The 15,680-nt window shown below is 28.9% G+C and overlaps 1 protein-coding gene across 2 annotated transcripts in view; it reads left to right on the top strand.

Moving 5' to 3' along the window:
* Positions 1-927: 927 nt before the first annotated feature.
* Positions 928-15,680, top strand: part of PhKgamma (phosphorylase kinase gamma) — a 57,307-nt gene continuing 42,554 nt past the window's right edge. Inside the window, exons 1-5 of one of the 2 annotated variants that reach the window (XM_075363099.1) lie at positions 928-1,330; positions 6,398-6,552; positions 10,100-10,220; positions 11,229-11,392; positions 15,395-15,485. In XM_075363099.1, coding sequence (XP_075219214.1) covers positions 6,504-6,552; positions 10,100-10,220; positions 11,229-11,392; positions 15,395-15,485 — 425 coding nt within the window. In that variant the 5' untranslated portion in view covers positions 928-1,330; positions 6,398-6,503. Of the gene's footprint in view, positions 1,335-6,397; positions 6,553-10,099; positions 10,221-11,228; positions 11,393-15,394; positions 15,486-15,680 lie in introns of both variants that reach the window. The other variant, XM_075363097.1, reaches the window with a different exon arrangement.

Below are 15,680 nucleotides of genomic sequence, written 5' to 3'. Positions count from 1 at the left end.
AAAGGCTATATGAGATGGTGACTTTAATGGCCTTCACTTTGTTAAGACTAGCAGGTACCCAGCTACAACATAAAATGTAGAAGCAAAATTAAATTTCACATTACTGACCAACTTACTGTTTCCTGAAAGAATGCCTGTACGAAAGAAAGAAAAACTTGTTTAACTGTTTTTTGTTAATTTTTCATAATTATTATAGATAGATGTGTACAATTAGTAATCAATTTTTTGTTTTTTTAATAATTATTTTATTCTTTTATTAGTTCAAAGTTTGTTGATAAATTAAAGGAATTTCAATTCTCTTGATAGAAAAATATGATTACTAAGATTATTCAGGTATGAATAATTTATCATGGACATTAATTCTAGTTGGTTTGGATAAGTTTCAAAAATTCTGAAATGCATTAGAACTATTGACAAGGGTAACAAAAAGATATTAATAAAATAAAAATATTTGTAGTGCTCCAGGTTTCAATTATTCAGAACTGGGTTAATATTTGTATTTAAATGATTGTTTACGTGTAAAGTTGCAGGCTAAATCGCGACCCCTATCATATCATCGCGACCCCCAGGTTGAGAAACGCGCTGAGTATTCACTTTTCCTCAACTACTATAACATAAAAGATTTTGTAATTCTTGGAAAATGTCTAGGAATATTTACTAAAGTTGAAAGATACTGTTACGTTAAAAAGAATGAAAAATGGTAAAAAAAATCTGTTTAATTCATTATTCACAACACTCCAACTCTGGGTAAAAGCGAAGCTTTGTTAAACTATGCTCGATGATGTCTATAAAAAAAGATTGTTAATAATCATTAAAAAAAAAAAAAAAAAAAAAACACAAAGAGAGAACAACTAACTTGTGTAGCCTTTGTGATGAAATTTTGACGCTAAAAAAATTACGAGTAGCGTCATGAAGAAAAAAACATTTGCTTTACATTAGGGAAGATTGTATGGTCATTGGTCAGTTCTGGTGGATGGCTGTAATAAACTGATTCCTGATGTTTTTAGTTCAGAGTTCGTAGATATTTCATTAACGTGATTCATCTCGTGACTAATTTAATAAATCAAATTCTTTTTGTGATTGAAAGAATTATGTTGTTATCAAAATAAGTTGTGTTTCTGAAAGTGTAATTTTTTGGCTGACCTTGACGACGTGCGAATCTTGGTATTGCACCAATTCAAGTTAGTGAGCTGATGCGTTTATTATCTTTGTATACCGTTTCATACGCCTGTTAGATTTTAAATGGCTAAAGATGAAGTTGAGGACCTACTGCCAGACAAAGATGCAGCCAAGGAGTTTTATGCGAAGTATGAACCGAAGGAGATTCTCGGTAGGTAAGTGCAGAATCTTAAATGTAAATTTGAACACCTTATGGTGCAATATTTATTATAGTTATAACGTGTCTTCCTCATTTAATTATTTTTCACTACTATTATTCTTTGCTTCAGATTAACTACTGAGATTCTGAAGCCTTTTGATAAGTTGTCTAAAACATAACCTCATTATTCGTACATCCTATCTATGGACTGAACTTAATGAAATTGGGTTATTACATTTGTACTCTTATTTCAGTTGTTACAGAAGTTAATAATTAACAGAATTTACCTACAACGAATGTGATTTTTTGAAGAATTTTTGTAGAATAATTTTTTATAATTTTGTATCTTTTGCTTGAATAAGATTCCACAATCTAGTTGATTTAATGCAGTATTTCTTCGATTTCTCATGATTAAAATTAAATTTAATTCTTATTTAGCCAAGATTTTATTAAACATTGTGTATTTTATAATATTCAGTTTTAAAATATTTTAATTAAATTGCACAAATCTACAGTTTTAAGATTTCCTTTATAAACTTTTACTTAAATTGCTAAATCAGTTATACATTTCTCCAAAAAATTCAATTTTAGAATATTTAATATGTTTAAAAGCATACTATGTTAAATATTTTTTATATTAACAATAGAGACAGTTCTTAATTGTTACCATTAAGCTGAAAATTATAAAACTCTATGGAAGATATCTTTGTATGTTACTTTTCAGTTTTTATGAAGAGACATACAATATATTTTTATTGCTTTGGAAAAGCAGAGAAGAAAGTTAGGCTCTTGTCGGTTAACATCCAACTAATTTATTTTTTAATATGGGCACTGAAAAAAAAGAAACTAAAAAGTTTACCATATATCATTTTTATACTTATGCTAATTAGTTGAGATTAGCAAGTGTTAGGTTGTTTGGTTAAATTATGTTGATAACCTAATTAATGTTTCCGTATACTGAACTTTGTATGATATCAACCTAACTTAATGTTTACTTCGCTTGCTCACCTTGTCTAATTAACATTAAATAATTTTTAAAAAATCAAGGTTTTTTTAAAGTTATGTAAGTTTTTTAAGGACAGTTTCTGACAAAAAAAGGGTGAAAAGTGAAAAATAGGTGTCTTCCAGATAACCAACAAAATAAATTAGGTAAAAACTGACCAACAAGTACCAAGATAAATATTATCTATAGTCTGTAAAAATATAATTAATCTCCCAACAATAATAAAATCAAGAGTTAACCACAAGTTTAAACAATTGTAAAGGATTTAAAGAAGAAAAAAAACAATAAATTAACTTTTATTTTTGATTATCACAGTTTATTTTCTATAATTCTTTCCCAGTTATCTTAAACACAGAAAATGTTATTTTACTAGACATCATTCCAGAATATATTCCTTTCCCATGTCACAAAAAATAGACTATCACAACTTGCAAAGACATTCTAAGTAAGATATTCTTCTCTAATTGAGATGTTCGAATTGCTCTCTGCTTGTACAAATTACCATCTAATGGTTTAATTTTCCTTTTCTTAAGTAACCATTTACTCTGTTAAGAAAATTGAAACTATGTAAAAATATCTTTTATTCAGAATTCTTGGAAGAACTTTTGCTGAATGTGAAATTAAATTAGTTGTATAATCTTGACTCTTCACTGCATCGTGCTTTTTGGGGGGACTAGAATCATGATTGTTTTGAGAAAATTTTCTGGCCCCATCCCACCGTTGTAGATCACAATTTCACCACCACTTGTAATTCTTCATCATTGAGAAATTTTATTGCTTCTTTTGGCTGCTCATCTGGGTCCACAAATTTTCAGTTCTTCTTATGTTTTGCTTAAATATCTTGTGATTTTAGGATATTTGCTTTTCTTACTTCTGTAGTTGAATTTTTTAAATTTGAATATTTTTGTACTAATTTTATGTTTAATACAAATCTATACATTTTATTTTTAATACATATATTTTTAAAGTCATAAATTATAACAGCTGTGTACATATAATATATGTATGATATTATCTGAACGGGAATATTTTTCAACTTTTTTCACAAAAGTAGCGGGGGATTGAATGCTTCCTTTAGAAAGTAATTTTTTTTCAGATTCCCCAAAATATTGTCATATAAGGTATTTTATGATACTATATGTCAGAGTAGCTGAGCAAAGAGTTGAATTTGTGTAAATTTTGGTCATTTATTACTTGCTTAACAAATTGGTTTAAAGCGTCTTTTTTTTATTAATATTCATTAGATAAGCTTGTATTTCATTAGCTAAGATACAGCTTATAAGGTGAACGATTAATGAAGCCTTATTAAATATTACTTCTCTATGCAAATGCTAGGAAATTTCTTTTTCTATAAGGCAGTTGCTACGATCATTAGCCAAAAACTGCCAACCATATTCTTTTACCTGGTCGAATGAAATCATTAATTTAATCATAGTTTATTAACATGATTTTGATGTTCGTTATTTATTTCTTATTTTTATATTCATTTATTTTCAAGATGCTACTCCTTGAAGCTAACTGATTATACAAGAGGATGTATTTTAATGAGCTGTTTTGGGTTCCTGAGAAGTAAAGTAGGTTTACTTTACTTATCTTAGAAACCAGTGTAAACAAACTGTTCTGATGCTAGGCAGATAAGCAAATCATTCCTACCATGGCTGACAGGCTACTCTATGTGTTATGTATCTTTGATATGGTCTGGCATCAGCAGGTATTAAAAGTGAAATCAATCCCTTTGTGTAAACTTATTTATAACTTACATACAACATTAGACTATTATATTTTCTGTACATGCAAACTTTTAATTTTTGGGTATTACTTCTTATGTTTTGGGTATTAGCTATTTCTATCCTGGAAAGTGCCATCAGGTTTTCTTTTTATTTTTGCTTGTTTCATTCATATACAATGATTTTTTAAAGTAGTAGGTGGCAATTTTTTTGTGTTATACATTCATTAATATCAGTCTGGTAAATAGCCCAACTCGGAAAATTAATCAAATTATGGAATTTATTGTACATCAGAAACAAGAAAAGACTTTAAAAAATGGTAGCAGAAAAGTTTGAGAAACGTAGTTTTAATTTAAAAAATGATAATCTCACGATTACCATTAAATGTTTATCGCAAATGATGATCCCCTTTATTCCTACTTTGTATGATAAGGATAGTCTGATAAATTATTATGATAATGGTGGGAATAGTATTATTGTTGATTCTAGAGCTACTGTCATCAATTTAGGAAGCTTCAGTGAACCTATAGTGTATGTAATATCTAAAGGTGGATCTGTAGTACACTATGGAACCTCTCCACTGCTCTTAACATCACTTGGTGGCTTCTCCTCACACCAGCAGCCAAAGTAGTGTATTCCAAAAGTCACATCAATTTGCAGTGACTTGCACTGTATCTAATTATGATGTCACTATTATAGTAATGAAATGTGTTCTGGTAATTTATTACAAATCAAATTATTGTTTTGTTCAAGATGTATATGAAGTAATTTATTTATTTATTGAAAGTATATGTTTTTTTTTTTCAAGTATCTTAAACTAAGGTTTTGCTATAAATAAACAGCAACAATGACATAATACAAAAGTATATGAAATGAGTTGTTTATTTCTTATAGGCTATAATATTATGATTTTCTTTGATGTGGCGTAGTTATTTACAAAAATTATTTCTAAATAGCACATACGCACCAATAACTTTGTGCATGAGGCCTACAAAGTTCAAAAGAATATTGAGCTTTGTAGGCCTACAAAACTACAAAATAAAAATATTAAATTGTACAAAAAAATATATAAATAAATAAATTGTTAAAGAAAAGTGAGTATAAGTAATATAATTATAATCCTTATTGAATTTATTCTTAAAAAAAAAAAATATGAATACTACAGAGATATTAAGTTTGTACTATAATTTATAAATGTAAAACGTAAAATGATCTCATACAAAATAATTTATATAGTAGCTGAAATAAATAAATAAATACAGTAGAAAAAATAAATAACAGATGAAATAAATAATTAATAGTGAAACGACAAATAAATGAATATGGTAAACAATTATAAAAAATGAAAGTAATAATAATAAATACAAGTCTGTATCATTTTGAGGTCTTATTTTTGTTGCAACCAGTAGCATGTGTTCTGCATGTCGGGTATAGGAATGGGAAGAGGAGGCAAGTAGAAGCAGCTTGTAGGGGGGGATCCGCCTTTAGATTTTACATATACTATAGTAAAGTTGATATTCAACTGATATTAATTATCCAGGATCAAAGAAATAGATTAAGGTAGAAAAGAAAAAATTTCTGATATAATTTTATGAAATTTCTTAATTAAATTTTGTATACTAATTTCATTTTTATAGTTATTAAAATGTTTTGTAAAATAATTTTTTTTTACAATACCAAAGTATGATGGAAGATTAAATAATGAGATCATAATTGAATAATATTAAACTTAAATCATTATAATGGAAACCTTTATTTTTCTACAATGTTAAAATCTAAAATATATTACACATGTGTAATTGTAGATCTGCTGTAGTTATTTATTAATAATAAATGTTTACATTTGTCGATCACAGAAAAAAGATGTAAGAAGATAGTCAATAGAATATTCATTATATTTTTATTTGAGTGAAGATAAGTCAATGAAAGGGGTGTAGCATGCTAATTATTTCCATTGAACTCAAGGACATTTTCCTCTATAATGAATTAGTGTTCATTTACATAAGTGGAATAGACATAAAAATCTATTATTGCTAGTGCTTAGCAGAAGTGATAAAACCACAGGTCATTACTTCATTGTCACGAATCAAGTGGTAAATTGGATCAATAATAGTCTATCTAAACCATGTATAGTGCTTTATTATTTAGTTCATAGTACCGATTAAGAATAAGAAATTAGATAAATCTGTCATTTTTTTAAACAAATATCATGTTCAATGTTAAAAATATATTGCTAATGAATGTGGAGTATCATCATTGTTAGGCAGTTTAACAACATTTATTGATGTTTAAATCTAAATGGTAGAAGTAAATTATTGTTTATTGATGTACCTGTCAATTTTGTTTCAGAGGAGTTAGTTCAACTGTCAGAAGATGTATTGAAAAAGAAACGGGTGTAGAATTTGCTGCCAAAATTATTGACATCAGTGCAGATGGCGATAACAAAACAGCAACTATGGAAGAAGTGAGAATATTGCGGCTGGTTACTGGGCATCCATACATAAGTATGTTCAGATGTGAAAATGTTACTGTGTACTTTATTTTTAATAATATTTACAGGTGCAAGTTTTCATAGCATCGGTCTGAAGATCAGTAAAGATTGTGTTTATCCCTTAGTTTTATTTCTACTCCTTAACCCTTACCCTTTAGATTTTTTTATATCGCGTCTACCTGTGTACTTGTTTATAATTTCAAACATTTTCATATATAACTGGTATTTTAAGTAGTTCTTACTTTATTTGTATTTTTTTAGGATATGATAGTATTCAAAACACTCTTCAGGATGAAGGCCAGGCTTATGGGTGCATGTGTTACAGAAGAAAACTGTTTCCTTTCTTCACCCTTTAACTTTTCTATACTTTTGTAGTAATAAATAACACAGTCTTTAGAATCACTCTAGGGATTAACTACAATTATTATTTCATGTCCTTGAAGTGGAGTATACGGAGATTTAGAAAAACTGGGAAAATCATCGGGGTACACATTCCATTCTTCTAAAACACTTAATCCATCACCATCACCTCTATCCCCTACCTCACTCACAATTATGTCTAATTAATTCTGAATATTTTCATCTTTCCACAAAGATGCAGAACTAAAACTGTAAATATGAAAAACTGCATTAATAATATCATCATTTAGAACAAGCAAACAAGAAGCCATCATGAAAACGTAAACAAAAACAGAACACATGTTTAAGTTAAGAAGTAGCATAATAATTTTGTCACCGTACTAACTAGCAAGAGTTTTTTAATTAGTTCAAAAGATATTCAAAAGAGAGCAGCACAAATTGATATTTTAATGAAAATCAGGGCTATCTCCGCAGTCGAGTTAGTATGGTTCAAATATACACATGGGTGTCACCTGACATTTGAGTAAAACTGGACATCGGTGGTGTGGGGCTCAACCAACAGTCGAGGACTAAGGGTTAAATGTTATTTTTAAGAATTTAGTGGTGGGGAGGGGATAAAGATGTTTTAGTCATCAGTAATGGAAACTATCATTTTAAAATAAATATTAATTATTACACTCCATTTTTTCTCAGGATGCTGTCAAAAGGCAGGGCTGCACACAGTGCTCTAGTTAATCTTTTTGTCCATATATAAATGTTGTAGTCTTGTCTGTGAAGTCAGTTATTGCCTCGGAGTCTTTGTGTTAAATGTTTTCATTACAACATCATTGTTGGAATAAGTTTATAAATAAATTGTTTAAGTGTTGGAATAACACAATGAGTATTGCCATAAGCTTGGTGGTACTGAGGTCAAAGAGATTCAGCCAAACACTCGATGAAGATTCTGTGGGGTTACATGAATAACATTATATAAATGAAATAAGCATTTACATGAATTAATTTTCTGATTATTTTCCTTTTTAATATTTTAATCATTCATGTGTTCTAAAGCTGTTGATTTAAATGATCTATTTGTTTTACCAGCACTGGTACAGTACTATTCTTCTGATATACATATTATTGTTTGTTAGTATTTATTATACGATTTACAGATTTATCTGACAAAGTATTTATAAATCTTTATTATATGTAATAACTAATTTGTTAATTATTATTTATTTATTGTTTTAAATAACATTTTTTATTGCTAATTTTTACAGTTTTTTAGGTATTTAATTTAGTGCAATTTATTATATATTTTTTTGTTTAAAATGAGTATGAAATTTTCATTATATTAGTTACTTTTTAGTTAAGAGACATTGCACTGAGTGGACGAGTGTGTTGGGTGCTCCACTCTTAATGATAGTTATATGATATCTGATGATTTCTTTGTTAGTGATGATTAAAAAATTATCTCATTGTCATATCTGTGTTTCTTCATTAAGAAAGTTATTTTGTACTTCTTTCTTGCTTACTGATATTATGGTGGTGTGTGTGCGCGCGCGCGTTTTATTCTTAATTACTTCATTTGCATGATTTGGCATTGATTCAACAAGTGTACTACACTTTTTTTTTCATCATGAAATATTCTGATATTATTGGTTTAATGAGGTCAATTTTTGTGGTATAATTCATTTTTGAAAATTGCTTATTGCTATTTCCCAAAGATTTTCAATTCGGTCTAAGTCTGGGATGTTGCCTGGACATGGGAGCTCTTTATTGTTTCATTCTTTGAAAACTTTTTGTACTTTTTTGGCAGTATGGCATGGAGCCAAATCTTGTTGGAACACTATTGCCTTATGGAAATATGTTTTGAAAATGTGTCTTAACCTTTTCCTTCAGAATCTTGATATATCCATCACTTTTAACATACCATCTACTGGAAGTAATGAACAAGGGGCCTTCAACTGTGAAACAACCCCCAAAAGATTTTTTCTGGGGATGTTTAATTGATTGTTGAATATGAGCATTGGTCCACAAGAGCCTTTTTTCTTTATATATATTGCTGATGTTAAAAGCTGCTTTTTATCTGGCCAATGAGCTTTCCATCCAGCTGCAAGAAGTCAGTGTCTTAACAGTTGTCACATGTAAATTTGTTCCACTGGCTTCTAATTCTTGATTTAAGCCCACAGCAAATAGTTTTGGATCAATGTACTTTTTCTCATTAATAACCAATAATGATTGTGTTGGAGTAGTGTTTCTTTTACAGCAATATTTGCCTTTCCTTTGAGGTGAAAAGGAATCAGTTTCTTTAAATTGTTTTAAAATAGTATTCACTTTCCCTAATTCAACAACACAGTCTAAAGTTATTTGTCATTGTGTCACATTAGTATGCTCAGAAAGAGAAAGAATTTTCAAATAATTTCTTGGAGTTAGATCCATTATTATATTATATTCAAGACGGAACAAAAAATATAAAAATATGATTTTGTAATAAAGAATGAAATAATTTTTCACGAAACACTACTTATAACATGAGAATACTAAATAACCAAAGAATAATTATCTCGCATTACAAGACAGCTTAAAGAATGGGTGTGGTCAAGCAGTGTAGCCACAACATCGAAGTAAACAAAAAAATTAGTGTTCGGGTTAATTTGCATGCTACGGTATGTATTTGAATTATGAATACATACATTTGTATCTAAATGTGTTTATTTGTACCTTGTATTATTTACAGAAAATGATAAAACTGTTAATTTGACAATATCATCCTGATACTCTCTTCTAAATCAGTTATCAATAATGCAACATCTTTTCTTAATATACAGCGCCTTACAATGGGAAAGTTAGTGCTGTCCTGACTATTATAGTTTATATGTTATTTCACACATTTAGATAAACATACATTATTAAGCTTGAAGTGTTTTCTTGGTCACATATGTCTGTTAACTGTTATAAGTATGATTATTAACTAGTTCATTGTTGCAAACTGAAATATACTTATTTCCAATTAGTTATTAAGTATACATGTGAGGTTGCTGCTAGTTATTTTAGATTTTTGTCATTACTAAAGATGACTTTTTTAAATATTATAATGGCTGATAATAGGATTGTAGTTTTTTGTCTCATGAGTTTGTATTTTTAAGATCTAACTAATTTTTAACTATTTTAAAAGAAGGATGTTCTCATTTTTTTTTCATTATAATTGATTTTTTTAGTCCAACTTCATGATGTGTTTGAGTCGAGTACATTTATATTCCTTGTTTTTGAACTGTGCAAAAATGGTGAATTATTTGATTATTTGACTTCTGTTGTCACACTTTCTGAAAAAAAGACTAGGTAAGTCACCTGAATCATTTTCCTATTATTCTTTCTATTATTAATTAAGCATGCTTTAATGACTATCTGTCAATATTTAATGAGTCTCAACTGCTGTATAAGTAATTTGTAATTGTACTATTCTATTCATAGATGAACTTTATATTCATCAGTAACCTTTGTGCATGTATAGCAAATGAGAAAATATACAAAGAATTTAGAATATTTTAATATATTTGATTCTGCATATATTTTCAAAATCCCATATAACCATTTGCCCTTGGGGTCTGTAGGAAAAATTAATACATTTTACATTAGCTAAACTTATAATCATATACATATGTATTGTTGTTACATGCGACCATCGTTTGTTTATCATACTCTCTATTTAGCCTATTCTCAATAGCCTTCATATAAATCGCTAATTACACATCTTTCAATACCTAAATTAATCATACAGTAAGGTATGTTATTTCAGCTTCTCATTAGTATTTGATTAGTTACATCTAATTGCATGTAACTGTTGTATCTGATAGTCTCAAATAGTTTATGATAATAATAATGTCCGGTTAGTGAAATATGGATAAAATGTGATATCTTGTTTCCACACCGTATATTACTTTAACAATTGTGATCTCAACCCACCCCGTATTGTAAGTTGGGAGAAGCTCCAGAGCATTCATTTAATATTTCCAAAGGAGTTGATTCTACTTTTACATAACAGCTGTTGAGTCCTTGTAGCCTTGAGTTGAGGATTCTCTCCGTGTAGGAAATAACACCATTTTTGGAAGTAGCTTGTTTTCTAGGTGTTATAGCAATGGAAGGGTGTTACTTCAGAGAACAGTACACCTGAATAATTTTTAATTCAACGATTTACATTCTTCATTTGAATGTGGGATTTTCTTGGCAGACTATATTTTCTTTGCTTTCATTAACTAGATTTGCTATTGTTCACGTAGTCGTAAGACTTAAATATATAGATATTTTTATAGTGTTAGTGTTTATTTTACTTAATTGTTTATTTTACAGATACATTATGCGCCAATTATTGGAAGCATTGCAACATGTACATAGAAATGGTATTGTACACAGGGATTTAAAACCAGAAAATATTTTACTTGATGATTCTATGAACATTAAAGTAACTGACTTCGGGTTTGCTCGAGTACTAAAACCCAGTGAAAAATTATATGGTAATTTAATTTTATATACATACTTTTCAAGTATATATTTTTGTCATTATCGATGAAATATTCATTTAATGTCATATATTTAATGGAATTCCACATTCCTTACTGTTTGGGTTAATATATTGATTTAAAAATATCCTAGTCATTCTGAATTATCAGACTCATGTATTCTAATCATTATAATTTTATTCCTTTGCATTTTTCTTATCTTCTACATAGCATAAAACTAAATCTGGATGTCATTAATATATGGCCCAACAACTTAATTCTCCTGTTAACAAGATTCTGATGCAATTTTTCCCATACTTTCATCTTAATTTTGAAGTATCCAAATCAAAAAGGGCAGTTGAAGGTTATTCTGTTCCAGCAAATATAAAAAAAAGTTGTTTTCCTTATTCCAAAATCTATTTCTATTCTAGATGAAAAATGTCCTGCTTTCATCAGGTTGCCTTTAACATTTAATTTGTAATGTATTGAAAGAAGCGCTATTATGCATTTTTACACATTTGTGATTACAATTCACATATTTTGTTAGTTCTAGATTGATTTAAATTCACAGTTGAGAGAATCTGTAAAGTATTTTAATTTTTTTATTTACAAAAGAAATGTTTTATTTTTTAGCAGTAAACTTTTATAGTTGTTGATAAACTTATCTTAAGAATACAGAAAAGTGAATAGTTAGTTGCCTACAATAATAAAAATTTAATTAAACATTTTAGTTGTAATCTTGTAAAAACAAGAATGAATAAATAAAACAAGAATATGATTGATGACACTTGTACTCTGGGGTTAGAAAAGATTTTGTGACTGCTCAGTATTTGGATACTTGTAAGATATTTGATCAACCTTACATTTATAAGATATTATATACTTATTTGTGACTGTTTATAATGTTTTGCCGAATACCACAGGCGAAACGAGCCTTCAGTCAGAAATATAATTTGTTTACATCAAAAATTAATTAACACTCAGGAAAACATTTTTGAAAGTATTTGCTTGGAGTTTAGCTTTGTATGGAAGTGAAACTTGGATGATCGAAGTACCTGAGAAGAAAAGATTAGAAGCTTTTGAAATGTGGTGGTGTAGGAGAATGTTAAAAATCAGATGGGTGGATAAAGTAACAAATGAAGAGGTGTTGTGGCAAATTGATGAAGAAAGAAGCATTTGGAAAAATATAGTTAAAAGAAGAGACAGACTTATAGGCCACATATTAAGGCATCCTAGAATAGTCGCTTTAATATTAGAGGGACAGGTAGAAGGGAAAAATTGTGCAGGCAGACAACATTTGGAATATGTAAAACAAATTGTTAGGGATGTAGGATGTAGGAGGTATACTGAAATTAAATGACTGGCGCTAGATAGGGAACTTGGAGAGCTGCATCAAACCAGTCAAATGACTGAAGACAAAAAAAAAATGTTTTACGAACTGTTTTCTGTCATTTAAGTCGGATACCAAAAGATTGACTCATTGGCTTATTTTTCCAGAGCAAGCAACAACATACTCAAAATGGTGATCTACCCAAAATTATCAGATTTTGGATTTCTATAAAATCATGTATTTTTAAATTTCATTAATATTAAGATAGCAAGTGGTGTTTAGCCATTCTGGCTTGCATGCCACAAATTTTAAACATTGAGGTTATTTTGCATCAGTTATGCTTGCTTCAGTAAATATAGCTAATGAATCTAAGCCAGTATCTGATTCAAACTACATAAAATTTATTTGGTGGAGCCCATTAATGAACATAATGAAGTATTTTGACCACAATTTATTTTTTTTAAATGTAAAAAATGTGTTAACAGCTCGAAGTTTATTCAAATTAGTAATAAATGTAATAATAAATAAACAACAATAAATGTATCGTACAAATGCCATGAGTGTTGTAGGTACCAGAAGAAATTGTGTTATATAATCAGTGAAAGACGTGAAAATGAGCATGATGTCATTGTTTTGCTTTACGACAGTGCTTGATTACACTATTGTCTAGATTGAAAAAAACTTCATTCCGCTGAGGTATAATGTATCATCCTCTACACAACCAAAACTTAATAACAAACGATTTTCTTAAAGGTTCTTTACATAAAGAGGTTTTTTCAGCCAGAATTTTGACAGTGATATCAAGAGTGGTGCTGAATTGGTTTTTTTCACAGGTGTTTAATTTTATATGGAGTGAATACAAAAATAAATAGTCTGTTATGATAAATTCCTCTGTATTGGTGTAGCTCTGTATGAAAGTAGTTTAAGGTATGATGATATAAAAATATTTTTTTTTTTTTATTTACCCTAATGGTAAATACTTTCTGAATACACCTTGTATAAATAAATCAGACATAGAGGTTTGAAGCAGTTATCTATTATTGCTAATCAATTTCTTATTGAGTACTGTAAGAGATTACTTAGAAGCTGTAGGTTTCTGTTCTGAGTTCAGACCCCTCAAATCCAGATTTCTTTTCAGAAAAGTAAATTAAGATAGTTTTAGCTAGAGTAATGCAAAGGCCAGTCCTTAACTTTCAGTCCCATACCTGGGTTAGTGAACTTGTAAGACTGAAATTAGGGTCTGTTTTCACTGATTTACTAGGTCTTCACCAAATTCTTGTAATGTGTTTCCAATGTCAATAAAAATAGTAAGCTATTGATAATCGATAACCATGATAATGGAGAAAAGGGCATCCCTCCTTGTTGGCAATTCTTAAAAAGACCATCTTGTTTTACAGCCTAATTAATGCTCTCTTGTTCTTTTATTTTATTTATGCTGTTGTTGAGGATTCCAGATTTACTTACAGCTGCTCTTTTTTCATGTGCCAACATCTCCTTTTACACCCAAGAAAGCTTAAAATGCTATTTCTTATTTTTCTTCAACCTTCTTAGTTATGTAGACTACAGTGTAAAGGGAATGGTATACCTTACAAAGCAGTTACACAAACCATTATAACCCAAATTAACATAAAATAGATAGTATAAGTCTGTTTCGCTATTACAGGTGATGCCATACCAGTGATTTGTAGTGAGGAGCAGTAATTTCATCATGACCTTGCTCCTGGCTACTTGGCAAGGATGTTGCCACAGAATTTAAAAATTGGACATTTGGTCAACATTGAATGCTTTCAATATAGAGTTAAGTTCGCCAGTCGTAGTTTACCACCTTAAGAGTGTATATACTAAGATATTAATTAAAAATATGAACTGATGAGACTTATAGTTCATTTCTTCTGGGTTATGATAGAAAAACCCCTTCACCTTGTCAATTAAAAATCCTAAGCAGGCTAATAGGCTGGCTAAGTGGAATTAAACCATAAGTAAAGATTTGTATGACTATCATTTAGTAAAAACATTTATACAAGGACTAAATGCCACAGATAATACAACATTTTTTCTACAACTGTAAAAAATGAGTTTTTAATAAAACCATAATATTTATGTTGTCAGAATAGGGAGCTGTTTCCTTTTACATTTGATTTATTAGGATCTAAGCAGGGCCTTCTGAAATCAAATGGCCAAGGAAAGTTCTTTGCCATCACAGGGCCCTTCATCAGATCACCCTTCTGAGCCCTGACATCAGATTTCTAAGGCAAATTTCTTATTTTGCACAGTCTCTGAACATCATATCTATATCTTTCCAGCATGTTATATTATGCCACAGCTAAAATTTTATTTGAATAAAAAAATGGATTTCATATTTCATCAAATGTAAAACAGAGCAGTATATGTAAAAAAAGACTGTCTGTGAAAGAAATAAGTATCAAAGAAAAAATGCATTATATAATAATAATAAAAAATTAATGTTAAAATCTTGATTGAAAAAACCCACTTTTAGTAGTTACATAGTTATGTTTATGCAGTTTTTTTCCATTTGTTGCATATTAGTGTAAACAACAAGAAGGTTCTAAAATAAACCAGTTTGGAATTAGAATTTTAAATTGGCAGTGTTTATAAAGATTTTGTTAAAGTTAGTTTTTATATAGTATTTATTATTTTTAATATTAATACAAGTAACTGTCAAACAGAACTATGTGGAACTCCTGGATATCTGGCACCTGAAGTTCTAAAAGCTAATATGTTTGAAGACTATCCAGGCTATTCACATGAAGTCGATATGTAAGTAACATAATTTTTTTTTTTTGTGAATCATGTTTATTATTTTGTTAGTATTTTGATTTATCCAAAGAAATTTAGATTTTAGAATCTAAAATTGAATTAAAAAATCAGGATCTTGTTTACATTCTGGAATTTAAATAAAAACAATTTTTTTTTGTTAATGTATTAAAATAAAAAATAATTTGGTTATGTATT

The sequence above is a fragment of the Lycorma delicatula genome, chromosome 4, assembly GCF_047948215.1.
Source record: "Lycorma delicatula isolate Av1 chromosome 4, ASM4794821v1, whole genome shotgun sequence".
Lineage (NCBI taxonomy): Eukaryota > Metazoa > Arthropoda > Insecta > Hemiptera > Fulgoridae > Lycorma > Lycorma delicatula.
Note: the sequence above shows the minus strand (reverse complement) of the source record. Positions and strands in the feature narration are given on the sequence as shown.